The sequence below is a fragment of the Lemur catta genome, chromosome 10, assembly GCF_020740605.2.
Source record: "Lemur catta isolate mLemCat1 chromosome 10, mLemCat1.pri, whole genome shotgun sequence".
NCBI lineage: Eukaryota > Metazoa > Chordata > Mammalia > Primates > Lemuridae > Lemur > Lemur catta.
In genome coordinates, this window is record NC_059137.1 from 78,570,293 (window position 1) to 78,589,138 (window position 18,846).

Below are 18,846 nucleotides of genomic sequence, written 5' to 3' on the forward strand. Positions count from 1 at the left end.
TCCACTTAGGAGGAAGAAAGAAAGTGAGAAAAAAAGAAAACGGCTCGTAGCCCTTAAGCCTGGGTTTTGGCCATTTTTCTCCAAGACAGGCTGTTGTCTCTTACCTGATTCGAACCTCCGTGTTCTCAGAATGAGAAATAAATGTTGACGCAAAAACCCAAGTGTTAGTGTCTGGGTGTTTGAGAGGAAGCCTTGGTCCCCAGTGTGGTTTTTGGTTTTGTTTTTTAGTCGGGAGTTTGTTGTGTTATTTGACCAAGGACAGTGCTGACTGCCTCTGGTTTATACTTCTCTTTCGAAGTTTATGTTATGTTTTGTTGTGGTTTTCAGATTTCTCATGGTTTGGATTTGGGAAAATAAAATCAAGACAAGGTGTTGGTAAGTAGTTCCTCCTTCTTTGGATAAGTAATACATTTATGTTTTTAATTTGAATGAAACTGCTTAGACCCTATTTACATTTGTTGGTCCTTGATTCATTTTCTCTGTTCTTGGTTTGTTGAAGAAGGAGGTCTAGAATTTTTCCAGAAAAGGCATTACTCTTGCTAATTGAGTTCAGTAAACTTTTTTTGCATTTTTTGAAGTTGACTTGTTTTTATCCATTGTAAACTGTCATCCCAGTTCTAGGTCGTGGTGCATTTTTAAGAAGGTTAAAGAAATAAAATGCAACTCCTATCACAACTGCGTGTACAGGGAGTAGTTGACTGAATAGTAAAGGCTGCACAAATTTGGATCTTAACTTTCTTCGATTGGCCAAGATGTAATAAAGTTGTGAATTAGTAAATCAGCTGTTCATTTATGACCATTTCTCTTTCAAAACAGACTCTAACGTCCAGACGCTGTGATTTGTGCTTGATTGCATTCTATTCCTTGCATTCAGACTATGTGCTGACAATTGAAAAGCAGAGTTTGTCGCATACCAAGTGAATGCAGATGAGGTAGCTCATCATTAGGATTGAAATCAGGTGTGATCTCCCTGGACCTCCAATTTGTTCAGTATTTTCCGTGGGTGCAGAGACAACCAACAGGAATTGCTTAGAAGGAATGAAAAGACAGACTGTCTTATGTCTTTCCTGTGGGTTTCCAAGATCCGACCATTGCGGGCATGATTAGTATTTCTTTTGGTGGCAAGGTAGACCAGAGGTAAAAATTGCAAGGCAGGGGAAATGTACAAATGTCAGGGAGCTGCTCAGTTTTGAGCCATCCACCCTCAACTTGTTCATCCCATCCATGTGAGAAACTCTGTTTCTTTTCACTTTGGAACCTGACATCAGACCTTGCCCTATTAGACAGCCTCTATCAGTGTCTGTCCAGTGATCCAAAAATAACCAGTAGGCTGAGGCCGACTGGCCAGATGGGGCCTGGATGGGGAAAAGTCACCCTGACCCTTACTAGCCCCATGAATTCCAAGGTTAAAGCTCTTAACCAGGAAGGGGGAAGTAGAGATGTGGCAAACTTGGAATAGCAAGGTTAAGCAGCTCAGGGCTTCTAGGCAGCTCCCCAGGGGCAAATTGCAGGCACAAAGTGATCATAGTCACTTTGCCAAGGTATAAAAAGGATTATCCTGCCTGGGAAGTCTTAAAGGTGTCCTGTTCTAGGGTTTTATGGTGTGTGTGTGTGTGTGTGTGTGTGTACTGTGTGTGTTGGGGGAGGGGTAATAAACTGGAGATAGGTATTTATTATCTTCAGGACAGTGCTGGAAGACAGTGTCTTGCTCCCACTAAATAGCAAATCACTGCAACCACTTAAACATTTTTCTAGCCAGTTTGCACTGCAGAAGAATGCTTGATCCTGGCAAGCTTCAAAAATAGGATTTAGCCCTTTTAGGCAATGGCAGAGAGAATTCTTCAGAATTGTTCTTCCAGCTGCAGTCCAGCAGAGGTGCTGCTGTTTTAAGATAGGAGTTTTATTATTTTTCAGGTACGGTGAGCCCAACAGTTCAGGAGATGACTGCCATTGAAAAGATAGTTTGTCGCTCACAGCTCCCAAGAGGAGGGGCCACTCTGTGCCTTGGGGAGCTACACAGGGAAGTGTCAGGGTCGCTCAAGGCTTAGAGGGGGTGAGAGGACCATGGGCAAGAGCCGTTGGTGTGTTTTCCATGGGAAGAAAAGGGCAAGACAGGGTCGTGTGGCTAGTTTGAGTGATTTCAGCAGGCCCTGGGGCACAGAGGCTGTCCTGAGTTGTCATGTACCTGGCTCTGGGGTGGTTAGGGCAGGTGGACAGTGGCCTGGAGTGTGAGAGCCGGTTTAGGAAGGTGGTTGGGGGTGTAGACTCCGGATTAGTTGGCTTGCATGTGAGAGGTGTGATCTCAGGCAGGGTATTTACTATCTCCAGGAACTGGCCAACCAGTATCAGCAGGGCCCCAGATGTCAAAGCATCAGAATACAGAAAATAAAAGGTGTGGTTAATACAGCTGTTCAAGAGTAATCATCCTCCCCCGACCTTGAAGGTATTGTTGGTATTGAGAAAAGAAAACTCCTTTCCCAGATGACCTTCATCGATTCTTATCACAGGAAAATAAGTCTAAGTTGGGCTTAGAAATGTCTGTGAAGTCATATGTGCGGGATATGTTACCAAGCAGCTCTGATAAAAGAAAAAATGTCTTTTTGCACCTGAGACATATTAAAATACAAATAGGCTAAAAATGTTTCCTGGCATAATTCATGTTTGCCAGCTCAGTAATTAGAACTACCTATCCCAGACTCAGCAGATGTGCACATACCGATTAATTTAAAACTTTATATTAATATTATATTTTTTCAAGTCCTCATATGAATTTCTTTTAACATGCTGTGATGTGCCCCTTTACTCTTCTTCTTTTTCGAGGTGCCTGCTCAAACACATGCACAGACACACAAAGGCACACGGCATGATTTGCACAGACAGGCTGCTGTCAAATTGTATAGACATTCATTGTCCCCGCTGAGAGCTTCTTCCCCCTTCCCAACCTTGCTGTGCTTTGCATTCCATTATATCAAAATGTTCGTAGAAAAATGGGCTTAATCCCTGCAACCTTGCCAGCCCTATCAATTTTCCAGATTTTAGAACATCAATAATGGAGAAAACAGCACTTGAATTAATATCCCACTTGATGAATTGTTGAGGTTTATGTGTTGCTCACATTTGTCAACAGTGACTTTCTGGCAAAGGGAAAAGGCTTTTGGAAAATTACCTTTGGTGCTTTATGCTGCTCCTATGCTTAATCCCCCCACCTTCTCAAACAAGAGCCCACACCCTTGAGATCTGTTACGTCAGAGTGGGGGGTTTAATTGGCGAGGTTGGGGGAAGGAAGGGGTGTCCTTTTAGTGGAGAAGGAGAAGCAGAGAACAAGCCCATTGGTGAGGACTCCACTGTATACTTGGCAGAAGATTCAAAGCCTGAATCTCTGGAGGAATCTCAAGATTGTCTTCTAGGTATTAACCCCCTCAAAAATGACTGAATGCTGGCTGGGCGGGTGGCTCACGCTTGTAATCCTAGCACTTGGGAGGCCGAGGTGGGTGGATCATTTGAGCTCAGGAGTTCGAGACCAGCCTGAGCAAGAGCGAGACCCCATCTCTACTAAAAATAGAAAGAAATTATATGGACAACTAAAAATATATATAGAGAAAATTAGCTGGCCATGGTGGCGCATGCCTGTAGTCCCAGCTACTCGGGAGCCTGAGGCAGAAGGATGGCTTCAGTCCAGGAGTTTGAGGTTGCTGTGAGCTAGGCTGACGCCACGGCACTCACTCTAGCTCAGGCAACAGATCGAGACTCTGTCTCAAAAAAAAAAAAAAAAAAAAGACTGAATGCTGCTGTGAAGTTCATGGCATGAACATCATACCATCCTGGGCCAGAGGAGAGTTAGAGGAGAAAGCACCTGGGCTTGAATGCATTTCTAATCATTGCAGGGACTCCAGGAGGAAATATTGATAACCTTCTGACAGCATGTGGAGAATCTGAAAATGAAACTCCTGCATTTCTGGGGGTGAAGGTTGCAGCCTGGAATCTGAAATCTGCAGCCTTGACTCCATCCCCTCGGGGAGCTCATGAAACCATGCTTTGGTAACCTCGCAGGAGGGGCAGCTGTTCTGGGAACCAAGCAAGGGAACCAGTGGTGACAGGGTTTCATTGACAAGATCCAGAAACCTTAGCATAGCACATCTCCATTTTCCATCACTAGCCAGAAGCTGGCTAAGCTAGGCCTGTCAAGAAGCAAATCCTAAAACAGAGATGGTTAGGGATATAGGAAAGAACTTGTTTTTATAGTTATTCTTGGCAGGATTTCTGCTCTTTACTAACACAGGTGAGCTAGGCACAACATGAGCACAACTGGTGGGCTTGCCTTTGCTTTGAGTGTTCTGTGGCTTCTAAATTGGCTGTGTGAGGACTTGTTCGCAGAATTGAGCCGGAGTGTATCATTAAACGCAACTTAAATGCACATCACCTTGAGAGAATGCTTCAAAAATTACCTATAATAGCAGTTGGCTGCCTCCTGCATAGTTTGTTTAAGAGAGTTAGCTGGGGAATGTCCAATTGTTATCACTAGAAACTGTGATAATCCCCATACAAGGGGAAAAGAATGGATCTTGGAGGTTGGGGGATGGCTGTCACTGTATTTCTCAGGGGATTCAAAATCCTATGACAAAAAGACCTCTTTTTTTTTTTTTTTTTTTTTTTTAGAATTGCCACACTTCTCACTGAAATAGTTAAGCATGAGGAAAATGGCAGCGGATGGATGGAGGTGCTGAAACATGCATTTTGTGGGGGGTTTGGATGAAAATACATTACCTCGTGCAGGAAGTAGCAATTTAGACTTCCCTTCCCTGGCATGGCATTTGCCTTGGCTGGGCATTTGATTCTTCCTTTTCACTCCCCTTTGTCGCTCCTTATTCTTTCTCTTGGCTTATGCCAGTCGTCTGGCCAGTCAGTGGTGTGCTTCCATGGGACCCTGTGTGTGTAATATACATCTAGGGGACTTTGTCCACTTCCCATGTGTGGAACGCCTGTCGTGAGCCACCGTGATCTTCACCATTTTTAAGCTTTCATGTAGACCTTTATCTTTGCCAGTCTATTTGCAAACACTAAGTTTAGTGGTCAATGGACATATTTTTTAAGCAAGATACAGTAGACTCTGCAGTTGGGCATATACATTCTGAGACTTTGGACTAGAAATTTAAGTTGTATGAAAAACACACAAAAGCTATACTAAAGCTATGATTATTGCTTTAGTATGAAGACACCCAAGTAATGACTCTATAAATAATAGTACAGCTAAAAGAAAAGCAAGTAACTTTGCCATGGGATTCATCCATTATTGTTATGAAGGTATTTTATAGGCAAAAGTGGTGCAGGTACTCCCAGAATACAGAGAAAGAGGAACATAGTCATAGGACAGTCCAATGTAAATCTAGTCTACCAGTTAATGTTTATTTAGTAATACCTAGTAGTAATGCGTATTCATGAAGCACATTGAAGTTTATAATACATTTTCATATCACTAGTCTTATTCCAGTCTCATAAAATAACAAAAAAGTATTATTTTTCACATAAGTGGATGAAGAGGTACAAAGAAGGTAAGTGACTTGTCCAAAGAGTGGAGAAAGGAAACAGGAAACTCAGATCTTCAAACTCCCAGAACAATTTTCAGGGCCCTGTGATGAGAGTTGCAATGACAGAGTATTCTAGAGACATTCGGAGAATAGAGAGGAAAGCTTCATATTAAATTACAGGAGAAGGAAGTGAAGAAATTGGAGCCCTCACACACTGCTGGTGGGAATATAAAATAGTGCAGCCACTTTGGAAAACAGTCTGGTGGTTCCTCAAAATGTTAAACATAGAGCTACCATATGACCCAGCAATTCCACCCAAGAGAAATGAAAACATGTGTCCACACAAAAACTTGTAGATGAATATTCATAGTATTAATAGCATTATTCATTATAGCCAAAAAGTCAAAACACGATGAATGAATAAATAAAAGGAGGCACATCCACACAACGTAGTATTATCAGGCAATACAATGGAAGGAAGTATCGATGCATGTTACAACATGGATGAATATTAAAAACATTATGCTAGGTAAAAAAAAAAAAGTTAAAAAAGATCACATATTATATAATTCCATTCATACAAAATGCCAGTCCATAGAGATCGAGTGTAAATTTGTGGATGCCTATGGCTGGGAGTGGGGGAATGGGGAGTGAGTGCTAGCTGGAGTGGGAGAAAATGTCCTACAATTAATTAGATCATAGTGATTTCTTGCACAATTCTGTGAATATACTAAAACCTACTGAATCATACACCTTAATTGGGTGAATTTTATGTATGTGAATCATAGCTCAATAAAACCCTTGATTACAGGAGAATATACATTTTTTCTAATTCCAGGCCCAGCTTCAGTTATCAGCAATGACGACGACTCTGCCAGCCCACTGCACCACATCTCCAATGGGAGTAACACCCCGTCTTCTTCAGAGGGTGGCCCCGATGCCGTTATTATTGGAATGACCAAGATCCCTGTCATTGAAAATCCCCAGTACTTTGGCATCACCAACAGTCAGCTCAAGCCAGACACATGTAAGTACAGCTGTTTATACTTATTGGTCCATTTGCTGCATCAACCAGATTGTTTATCAGAGCCTCTGACAAGGATGGCTGGGGGCGGGGTTGTAATGAAACGTCTGAGGATTCTTGCAGCTTTTGGCCCACGGCATAGGTCCTTTAGTTTGTTGCTTATGGAATTTTCAGGGTGTGTCTCCTGTTGGGATGGGAACTTTGGGCAGATACTGACTTCTCTTGGGATCCATTTCCCAAAACCATTTGTCAACATGAAGTTGGAATCAAGGCATGCTTATCTTGAAAAAAAGACAGAAACCAGAAGTAATATTAGAATGCACATGTATCAGTTACAGACAACAGGCAATTGATGTAATTTAAATTTGGTCTATTGAAAGTAATTAAAATATGCACTCTTGGTAGTTGGGGAGGCGCTGTGTTGCACACAGGTGGTATCAATTTGGGTAGTCCTGTATTCTTTGTTTAGTCCTACTTCCCAGCATGAGACTTTGTCATGATGCCACAACAGCAAAAATACATGGCAACAGATTATGGGCATGTTAAGTGTGATGACTTTTACTTTTCAGAACCAAATTGACCCATTAACCTCTGTTGGCAAGCCAGAGATTTTTCTTAGAGCCTTTTATCCTATTTTGTGAGCTACTGCTCAAATATAAAAAATGGAGCACAGCCTTAAGGACAACAGAAAATAAACCCACAGTGGACAAACAGGCTAATGCCATTGGAACTCCAGGGCTTCCCTCACACGTGAATCAGGGGTCCTGAGGGCTATGACATCAGGTGGTCCCAATCCCAGCAGTTCCCCAGCAGTAATGAGTGGGTATCTTCTCCTTGCATGTTCTTATCTTGTCTTAAATACCCTTCTCCTGCCTTGTCTCAAAGGTAAGGTGGAACTATTGCAAGGTTAGGGGACTGACTTTGTGTTGAGAACTCTCATGGGACAAGGGGCCTTAGCAATGCTTATCAGGTCTGTTCATATATAAGGAGTCACCTATCATTTCTTCCTAGTCTTCAAATTTATCCCAAGGTATGTTTAAGTCTGGATTTGAGTTTAGGTGTTAGGAAGAACAGTACCACAAGCTTTTGATGTATGACATTGGACCCCACCATAGATTTTGGTTGAATCTGTAACATGACAAGATAAATAGAACAATGTGTGTGAAGACTGAGCTCATTGAAATAAAAGATGCTATTTGAAATTAAGGTATTATCAATCCTAATACTGTCATTGTTGTGGAACAAGGTGAGCGGGGGATTGCTCGACATGTGCCTACTTTGATGAGAAAAGCATCCTCCAAAGGCCCTTGAAATGCCCTGCATGCCTCACAGTCAAGTTGGACTAAGACAAAGCAGGACACTGTGATGGCAGCATCTGTCATCATTTTGATTGTTTTCCCTAGGAATAAAGCCCTCTGACACCTCTGTCACCACCACTACTAGGTACTGCAGTTAGCCTGGGGCTGTATTATAATTGAGGTTGGCCAAAATCAACATGCCTTCAAAAAGTTTGCTTTTTTTTTTTTTTTGGACGATGGAGGAAGGATAAAGCTGGATGATCAAGTAGACACCATCAGCCTCATGCATCCAATAAGAGAAAATGAACAAACAAGCAGAAAAGCAAACAAACTGAGTAACGAATGAGATCCCATGGAAGACAGTGGACTAGATGTTTGAAAGTGCTGTCCCTCCTTAGAAATCCTTAAAGAAAGTCTCAAAGGTCATTTCCTTAATCTGGAGTCCTTGGGGATTTTTTGCAATGGTTTTGGTTATTTTTGGAGAAGTTTTGGTTTTGTGGCTCAGCCACTCTGTGCCTCCCCTCAGCCCTGGCTCTATCCAGGTGTCTAAACCTTCCTTTCTCCATCGGGCAGGTCCTTCCTATGAAGTCTTGCTGGCTCCTTCCCCTACCTGTCCTTTCATGGCTTACTGTTCAGTCACTTGGCATCTTATACCAAAAGATTCTTTTTTTCCAGGACGAAGCCACATATACCCTTCCGTGATTTTAAAAGCACTTAAAATCACACGTTTCATGAATCCTTTTTCAAAGAAATAGGATGAAAATGCAATTTCCTTTCCTTCCCTTCACCCTTTTGTAAATGTCACTTTTTTATCCCATATTTTGTTTTCCTTTATCTTCAGTATATCTGTTGCCTTTTGTTAAGTATGACCACTCTTGTGTATGTGTTTCCGTAGTGGTGTTTAGGTTAGACTGTAAGCTCCCGGAGAGCAGGGACATCGTCTGTTGAACTATTCCTGAAACATGCTGTATCTTTGATGTTGGCCATATGTTGAGCAGATATGGCTATATATGACTAAAATATTAATTAATAGCAAACTTGTAACCAGAAAGATGACTCATAGCCTTTTTCATTGGCTTTATGCTTATCAAACTTGCCTACATAGCAGTTTACTTTTTAGACATGTTTTTAACAGTATATTAGCCAATTTAAACAGATTTAGATAACAATTTTAGCAGAAATAAGTTTTTGACAAAAAAATCATTTCTTTGAACATCATAATTATAGTCTTCTAGAAATTAAAAATGTTTCAAAATGAATAGATCTGACATACAGAGGGATCTGTTGCTATAGGCCCGTGAAATGTTAGGAGCTTAGTTTTAATCAGGTGATTCCTATTGAATATATTTTGTTTTACAAACTAACCTCTAAAGAACCTCTAAGAAGGGCTCTTCCAAGAAGTTGCATATGTTATATCTTTTAAAAAAGTTAAGAAGATCTCAGAGAGAGCTTAGAACCTCTTCCATGTGCTTAAAGCAAAATATCACATGGACAGTTGACCACTCCCGTCCTTGACCCATCAGAGGCTTGAGCCACAGACTGGCATATTTTCTTCTCTTTCCTAAAGCTGCATGCTAGTCAAAGATGTGGGCTTTAGAATATATGTGTGATCTTATAAAGAATGATCCCTGTCTCATTTCACTGAATTGTAAGAGTTTAGATAGTGGGAAGTTCAATTTTTTAAATATTTATTGATTACCTATAATACTCCTATAATGCTAGGAACTAGAGATTCCATGATAATAATGACTTGTGTCCTGCCTCCTCGTTGGGGAGGCCGATAGTTAGATCATCATTTAATCACAGTGCAGCGTGTCAGGCACTATGATAAAATAGGTTAGAGCAATTACCTTGAGGGATCAGGCAGGTCAAATAAAAACCAGGCTGGATTAGAAGAATGATAAGGGGTAGTGAAGGCCATGCTGGAGCACTACATACTCTAATTTTTTCAGAGGAAACAGGCATTTATTATTTTCTGTGAATTCCCCAAGATTTAAGGCATTGGGTGAGAGAAAATAGGAATACATCAGCATGAGTCAGGTTTGGTCCATCGTCCACCATCTGTTTGTGATCCTCTGAGTTAGACTTTAAAGCTGATTAATACAAACACCTTATTTTACAAATAATGTTCAGAAGGGGCTTGTCCAAAGGGATACAGCCTCAATACTTGCATAGCTTTGCTCAAACAACAAAACAACAAAGAAACAAACAAAACATGATCAAATCAGATTTATTTAAATGACACATAAAAGCATTTAAGTGAAAGGTGGTGATACATTCTATCCCCTGAAGTACGTTTTTACTATCAGGAGCTATATGAGGGTTGCATTTACAAAGTCCAGAGATGATTTGCAGGATTTTAGAGCAATCTGAACAGGGCTGAATTGCTCCCAAGCACTTTCCAATAGCAAGTCTGTCTACTTTATTGCAGGGCCCAGAGGTTCCCCCAAGACCGCCTGATAATAATTTGGTATTTGGAGGCTCCTGTGTCACTGCAGGAACTAAAGGAGGCTAAACCCATGCCCGATGGAGGAGAAGAGTTCTATGTTTATCTGCAAATTCTGGCCAGACAAGATCTGACGTCACTCCTTAGCCTCCATAACCTAGCCAAGCAAGAAGTTGCCTTCCCAAGACAAAGCAGTGTGTTCTAATGACTAACCCCTCAAAGTGCTCTGCCACTTTAACTATAGACCCATCTCCTCGGTCAATCAGGATGGCAAGATGGAGCTGATCAGCTCAGCATCATCAAGTCTGGAGTTGGTCTTTAAGTCAACTAGTCTGTTTAGACATGTCTGAAAACCATGTCACCTGACAGCACGGGGTGGTTTCCCAGTAACACTTACAAACTCGGCTCAAGGGCAGCGCTGTGTTGTTTTCCTCTCCTTGACTGCTGAGAAAGTTTTTGACAGGGTACAATGGAAACGTACCTTCTGAACTGACACTAACTAACAGAAACAAAACAAACGTACTAACCAGCAAAACCCCCAAATCTTCAGTCTTGTGCTCTCTCTTGAAGGGTGGGAATGGGTTATACCTTCTTCTGCCAGAGCACCATAAGCTTATTGTCATCCCTAAAACTGTGTCTTCCCTAGAGCAGCCTTGTAAATTAGCTAGGGCCATAGGCCTGAGGCCTGAATTAAACAGGAATTTTCTCTAGAGATGCACCTGAATGTGTTTGTCCTTGCAGAGCATGCCCTCTATGTGTACCTAGGGCTAGTAACTCCCTGTGGCAGATGCATATAAAGAATTCTGACTTTTTTTCCACTTCAGTTCTGTTTCCAATGAAGTGGATAATTTTTGGCTTTCCCCAGAGTGTGCCATACTTCTCCAGGTATTATAATTCATGTGTGTGTGTACGCATGTGTGTATGTTTTTCCACTGGTCACATGTTTATTAGGTAATTATGTAGATAAACACAGATTCACGGACCAGCTAGGACTAAGGAAATAAGATGTTATAAAGGGAGGGAGTGTTTTAATAGTAGCTGAAACTATCACACAGTGTCCCCATCCTGTTCCCTTTAATGGCCACGGCCACTTTGTTGTTGTCTTGTGAACAAGGGGAGGGGATGAAGGTAATATTTTTCACAGAATCGCAGAGGGTTTGAACATATTTGCAACATTACTTCTAGAACACATGAGCAAGGTTCCTAAACCCCAGGAGCTCATTAGATCAAAGAATAATGGCCCTGAGAGTTAGCTAAGGCTATCTTCAGACTTCAGTGTGATCAGATCACCGTGGTCCATTTTGATGGCCAGGGACAGGATAGAAACACAGGTAGAAACAATTGCTTTAGCACTTTCTCCTGTTCTTTGCCTATTAAATTTGTCTTTCAGAAGTATATTTTCTTGTAAGTGTTTAATTGGCCAAATAATGGCTGCTTTGGGAACTATTGGTCTGCCTTTGAAGGCCAAGACTTGCACTTTACAAATCAGCTAAGTCCATTCTACCCACTATGAGCATTAGGACAGAGAATGCAGTTATTTTAGGATCCTTAGAAATTGCTTCTTTTATGGCACACTGGGTGGACAAGTTGTCCCGTGGGGGCCTTCAAGGCACGTTGCTGGCATTCTGTAGGTCCCAGTGCAATTTCTTCTCCCCCTCAGTGCCATGGCTCCCCATCGCTAGCTACAACAATTTCATATTATATTCCCTTTTCAACTCCAGAGGAGATGGTAAGAAGCTATCAAATAATGCTTAAAAAAACAACTTGAGTTCCCTAAAAGAAGGGAAATGAATACATGCTGCATAATTACATTTAAAATGTAAGCCATGTTACAGACTCTGCTGGGATGAAGATTTCTTAGCAAACCAGTTTCAAGCACATTCACAACAAAGTAAAATCATGTTATTAGCATTTGACCACTGGGTGATATTATTTGTTATCCAAAAAGAAATACCACTCGATTGTAGTATACCTAGATCTCCTAGAGAAAATACTCCAATCCTATGCCTGATGGCTGAAAAGGAAAAAAAAAAAGAGATTATGGCTTTAGGTCAGGGAGACACTCATAGTGATATTCTGAAGACTGTGTTTACTTCCACATCATTGACCAACCAAGATGGAATTATGCATCTCATACACATCAGATACATTTTAGTCCAATTTCACCAAAACATCAGTGGTGTTCTGGAAGCATCCCAGCAGATGGAGGATCCCAATGCATGTGTTCTGGGTATTTCCCAAGGCTCAGCCTGATTGGGGTGTGTGAAGCAACAGGATGAATCTAATCAAGCTGCACCCCATTTTGGTTTCGGGTTGGTCACTCTTGCATGTGTCACTCTTGCAGCAGATTGTGGCTCAGGACCAGCTCAACAAACCCAAATGCAGAGGAGCCTCATATGTTGCTAAGAAGCTTCTGCTACCCAGATGCTTGGACCAATTGAGTGTTCCCCTTTGTTGAGTAAGATGGCGCCACTGGAGTTTTTTTTGGATGTGACACTCAATCCTTTATGGCAGCTATTATAACAAAGAGCAGGGTTTCTCCCTGGAAAGTGCAGATTTTCTCTGTCTTCACTAATCCTGCCAGCCTGAGAGGGTGGCCCACCACGGCTGGGCTTCTTCTTGGATTAGCAGTCACACCAGCCCTCCTTCCTGAGATGCAGTAATGCTGCACAGAGGTTACTCACTGAGGTTGTAGTGGTGTTTTGTTTGTTTTGGTTTTCTTTTTCTTGGTTGTTGGTCTTTCTCATGAATGGCAAGAGAAGAAACATTTGCTCTAACCCATGGGCGGGAAAGAATTAGGAAGAGAGCTACTTCTTAGTTCAAACTGATCACCACATAAGGGAATCTCTCTCCTCCAGCTCAGCCCTCAAATGAGAGCGAGAGCCACCTCCTGAGACTAGACAGCAGCCAAGGAGGAGACAAATCTGTCCTGCCCTGTGTTTGGGTCTGCTTCCTGTCCCCGAGAGAATGCTGTGTGTTTCTGCTGCTGGTGAATACTTGGCTTCTCCTATGGAGGGGAAAATTAGAAGATAGTATGTGTGGCCCAAAAGAAAATGAATATTAGGGTGATGGCCCATCCTGGTTTTCCCAGGACTGAGGTGGTTTCTGGGATGTGAAACTTTCATTTTTAAAACCAGAAAAGTCCTAGGCAAACCACAATGAGTTGGTCACCCTGATTGGTACAGTCCTGATGATTTTTGCTAGTAAGACAGAATTAAGTCTTAATCACCCCAAATGCCTTCAGGTACCCTAAAAGGAGATATTTTAGAACAAGAATAAATAATATAGATTATAGTAGAAAATTTGGAAAATGTAAGAAATAAAGATGAAAGTTTAAAAATCACCTGTAATTGCAACTGTTAGAACAACTGCTGATATCATCTGGATGTATGGCTTTCAAGTCTGTGGGTGTCCTTTTAATCTCTGGTAATATCAAGTCTAACCATATATGTCCTTGTCTTTGTCTCTACTGGTCTTTGTTCCTATTTCTGTAGCAATGGTTCTCCTTTGGTGGACTGTGCTGGAAAGTGCGTGGAAGAACACTGGGTGTATTACTCCTGGTTTCAGATTTCATATTTGGGCGGGGCGTACAAGGGTTAAGACAGTGCTGGTGGCTGGCCAAGGCTGGCCACATCAGGTCTGGTCTAGAGAGATCTTAAACCCCGCAGAAGCTCAGCTCTCACGTTGCGAGTATCACACGTGCTGCAGCCGGGAAAGACTCAGAAAATGTGAGTCTCCCTTTTTCTGACAAGGCAGGCTGAGAGCTGTAGTTCGGGGTCAACCATTCTAGGTGACTCCAAATGTAGTTTGTTGCTCAACTGAAGCAGATAATCACGTCGGTCTCCCAGTTCTTCGCACTTGCTAGCTAGCTCTGGATCTTAAAAGGCCAGGCTGGTTATATTTGATATACTTCCCAATATTTAGGGGAACTTTTCTTCCACCCAGGACCCCTGGGCTGTGCAGGACTTCTGAAGAGCTGGAGTCTCCCTTCAGTCACTGCCAGCCTTGCCTAAACTTGGTGGAGTTGGCTTCCCGGTGATCCCTGGATTTTCCATCATGAAGGGCTTCCTTCCTCGTCTGATATCTCAGGCGTCTAGAGCTGGGGTTCTGGCAAGGGGACCTCTGTCAATAGTATGACATACAGTTGTATGTCAGTGTTGGTATTTTGCACAGTAATATTAAGGTTAACAGATTCTAAAACTGAGTTTAGGACAAATAGATTTCTGTGATTTGTAAGAGATTAGATCTGTGTGATTTTGAACCAAAGCAAGGGGGAACTCCAGAAAGAAATCAATAATCTAGGCCTAGTTTCTATATTATTCTTATCAGTTACTGCATGTGGATAGACATCCACATTCTTTGTATCCTGTTATTATTTAGCACATTTGTTTAACCATGTCGTTGACCTTCTGGGTGCATTAAAGTGGAACCCAAGCTCATTATTAGATAATGATGGCATTTAGACTGAGTGCCATATTCCTCATGTTCCAATAAAGTGGTTGATATAGAAAGGACGGATAAAATCCTATTATATGTAATTATATCAAAATAGCTAGTCTCCACTTTAGGGAATGTCTCTACTAAAGGTTATTATGTGAAATGTCTGCTTGTGCAATACGCAGAGATGGCACCACTGAGCATCCACCTGAATTGTTTTCCTGTAAGACTGAATTTTCAGATCTACTTGTACATTCATGCTCAGTACTTAGCTTCCCCATCCCCCACCTCTCACTCCCAAAGACTTGACTTTTGCAAGCAACTTGGCGTTCAGTCTACTACTAAGGAATAGAGGGGCACTCACTGGATTACCCAGGGTCAGAACTTACGTTCTTACCTTCTATTAATCCCCCGGCCAGCTGAGCTAACTGGTATCACATGTTCTCTCTCCTGGGTTTCCTTCCATAAATGGAAATTTCTTTTCCCATCTTGTTCTTCCATCCTCCCTCTTTTTCTCTAGGTATTAGGGTTCAGGACTTAGGATGCTAATGATCACATTTCTTCCTGGTTCCTAATTCCATTAATGCCATTTCCTAATATCTACAGAAACAACTGTGAATACATACAGCTGCTTGCGTCTTATTTATTATAGAAGGCTGTTCTTTCTTTCCCAAGTGCTGCCAGAGGGGAGACCTTTAGGATGTTTCTATCTCACTTAGGAGCCTTTGTTTTGAGCTGTTGGTAAAATTCCTCTACTTTACATGTAAGGTATTGGTTTCCCTGAACCCTACCTAGACTTTCAAGGATGTTGGTTTTGAAAAAGGAAAACTCTCATTTTCTTAGCAAGATATTGATGATGGGTAGCTATGCCTTCCTTCAATTTCTGAACTCCTGAGCTTTGGGGAAGAAGCCAAGTAGCAGAGGAAATAAGATTATCATTCACTTCCTGAATCAGGCTTCTCCTCTAGGCTTGTATATACTGTCATTTCCTACATATTACATCCCAAGTTTTTAATTAAAGTGGATCTAGGCGAGCTTTGGGTCTAATAGCTGATACATCGGCATAGTTCTTGGTGTTGGCATCTCAGTACCCTCTTTTATTCTCTTTGAGAAAACTTGTGTCATTGTGGCCATCGTGCCCCTCCTGTCCCAGCATGAGGAAGCACTTTGGTGTGTGGGCAGGGCTGTGGAGGAGGTTTGAGGTTGGGGGATTAGTTCAGGTGATTCCCACACCTTTATCCACTTTTGGGGAGAGGGGACTTTCGGTGGGTCAGTGCAGATTGATGTTCCTCCTGCTAATGGGCACCAAATCTAGGTGTCAGTGTGATTCTGTAATTTCTCCCTGCCTCCCCTCCATGGCCAAGGGGCCTCCTCCCATCTGAGCACCCCCTGCCGCCTTGTAGCGCTGGTCTCTGCAGTGCAGCCCTCCGATGCTGCAGCACGTCATGCTGGGGTGGGACAGGGAAGGGCTGTGTTGATTGCTAAGTGTTGCTTCACTTCATTTCCCTCTCCCATATTTGATGCGAGACAGTGGACCTAACACATGACTTACATTCTCTTACTATGTTCAGAAACGCCAGGGCTTGCCCACATGTATGTATGAGCGATCAATGGAGCTTGGAATTCTTTATGATACAAACATGTTTGTGAAAATGAGATCTGTTGTACTGGAATTTGTGATGTAGTTGATCATTCAGAGCCAAACACATATACCAATAAAAACAAGAGTGTCAGATTTGTGGTCTCTGTTGCCTACTTTTGTCACCTACTGATAATTATTCTTATATGGACTTGAGAATATAAATCAGTGCGGGGCTTCCTCAAAGCATCGCAAACAGCCCTCTAAGAGTTGTCCCCATTGGCTTCCGAGCTGCTCTCAGGTGGCCCCTCTGGGTTTTCTGGAAGCACCCCCTTCACTGAGCCAGGGCCAGTGCTAGGGTGAAGTGAGATGGGCACTCAGTTAAGGCACAGAATTTGAGGGGGCACCAAAAATCTCAGCACTCAAGTAATATATTCATGCAACATCTTAAAAAAAATTTTAAAAAAGCAAAAAAATAAATCTGTTAGGAAAATATCAAAAATTTTAAATAAAGACAGCAGATTCCTGGTAGGACCAGGATTTGGGTAAGACAAGTGAGGTGAGTCCTGCAAGTTCAGTGTCAGATTCAGTCTTTCTTAAAATTCTGATGTATTTTTATCATAGATATTTGCACTCGATTTTATTTTAGAAAATATTGCATTAAACTACTATTTATCTTGATGACTGAATTCTTGGCATCTCCTTAAATTTTGTGCACAGAGTGAGAATCTCATGTCCCTCTCCCTGCCCAGCCCTGGGCTCGGGGCTCCTTCTGGCCTGGATCTTATGGAAACCTCCGGCCTTTGCAAAGCTCTGTTTTCTATACATGAACCACTCGGCTGATTACCTGCCAGTCTTCTCACCCTTCCTGAGCTCCTGGCCTAATTGTCCTTCCTCAACCCTTCCTCTGGCCCTGGAGAGACAGTCCCCTGAGTCCCTTTTGCTCACTAGCCTCGGCGTGTCCAGCCTTAGCCGTCCTGTGCTACCTACTGACATATGTGAGAGATAAGCACTCTCATCTCCGTGCATTTTTTTTTTTATTTTTTGTATGTGACTCTCCAAGAGTGAGAACAAGAATGAGGCAGCCAAAGAGACAAGAGAGAGAGAAAGAGAGAGGGAGAGATTCTTTTGAAAAGGATAGGAAGGTCTGCAGAGATTTTCAGTAAGTCTGAGAAATAATCTACAGGGAAAAACTAGATAAAATTTTTTAAAAATAACTGAAATTCTTTAAAAAATGTATTAGATATTGCTTTATCGCCCCCCATTTGAAGATTTAGTGTTACATTTGCTCTGTTAAAGAAACAATATTTGAGATTTAAAATACTCCATTTTCACTCAACCTGTTCTTTAATGCCATGAGCCCTTTCTGTAATGTTTGCATTCTCTCTTTTTAAACAACTCATATCTAATGCCTTCTGTGTGCCCCATGGATTGTAGTTTTTTTTTTTGTTTATGAGACAGAGTCTCACTCTGTCACCTGGGCTACAATGCAGTGGTGTCATCATAGCTCACAGCAACCTCAAACTCCTGGGCTTAAGGGATCCTCCTGTCTCAGCCTCCCAGTGTGCTAGGATTACGGTGTGAGCCACCATGCCCGGCCCATGGATTGTATTTTCACATTAAAAAAAAATCCTTATCAATGCTGGAGGATAGATATTATTCCTCTGTTTCACAGATGAGAAAACTGAGGCTCAGAAAGGTTAGAAGAAAAAAGAAAGAACCCAAATCCCACCTCTTCCACTTCTTGCTAGTCTCGTACTGCTGCTTCTCATCTTTTCCAGAATTAATACCCAGCAGTTTTCTAAATATGCAAGAGAAATTGTAGCATTGTCATCACCCCTTTCTTGTGAGTTTATCAAGGAATGCTGGAGTGTATTAACCTTAAACCTGAAGGCTGGGGACGTGAGGGTGCTGAGCTTAATGCTGGAGAATGGAACTGTCAGTGGGCAGACCCGGGCCCCTTTGCTCCCTAGGGAAGAAGTGAGGTTTCCTCTCTTAGCACAGTCTTTGCCTGAAATACTAAGTAATCATGAATAATAAGCCTTTATTTTTATTTTTTTGCTGATTAAAATTATGCAAAATCCTACTTTTTTTGGCCAACCTCACTCTGAAAAATTTGTCTTTTTTGTTTTATTTCAGAAAATCCTAGAAAAAGCATCCTATGCCATAGATCTTGTACCCTTTCTTAAGTGACTCCACTCCTCTGAGATTAGCATATCAGATTTCCTAGGTGAACTTGACGTCCAAGACAAGAGTCTGAAGTGTGCCAGGTGTTTTCGGGAGCACAGTGCGACACACACGTTTACTGAGTTTCCTTAGGTGATGTTGTGAGGCTTGAGCACACACAGCGCGTGCCCTGGTCACCCAGTTCCAGGGAGGCCAAGGGAACACAGCAGCTAATAATGCCCTCTTACCAGCAGTCTACAGAGAACCAATCTTGATACCAGTCTCGTGAGCATCTCAGAGGACAGACAAGTACTTCTCTGGCTTACCTTCTACAACTCACTCTTTCAGTTTCCATGCAAGGGTCCATGTTT

At 42.1% G+C, this 18,846-nt stretch overlaps 1 protein-coding gene across 5 annotated transcripts in view; it reads left to right on the forward strand.

Annotated features, from left to right (window-relative positions):
- Positions 1 to 18,846, forward strand: part of NTRK2 (neurotrophic receptor tyrosine kinase 2) — a 343,471-nt gene that overhangs the window by 174,975 nt on the left and 149,650 nt on the right. For 4 of the 5 annotated variants that reach the window (XM_045562234.1, XM_045562236.1, XM_045562238.1 and 1 more), the window contains one exon: positions 6,364 to 6,552. In XM_045562234.1, coding sequence (XP_045418190.1) covers positions 6,364 to 6,552 — 189 coding nt within the window. Of the gene's footprint in view, positions 1 to 327; positions 376 to 6,363; positions 6,553 to 18,846 lie in introns of all 5 variants that reach the window. The other variant, XM_045562233.1, reaches the window with a different exon arrangement.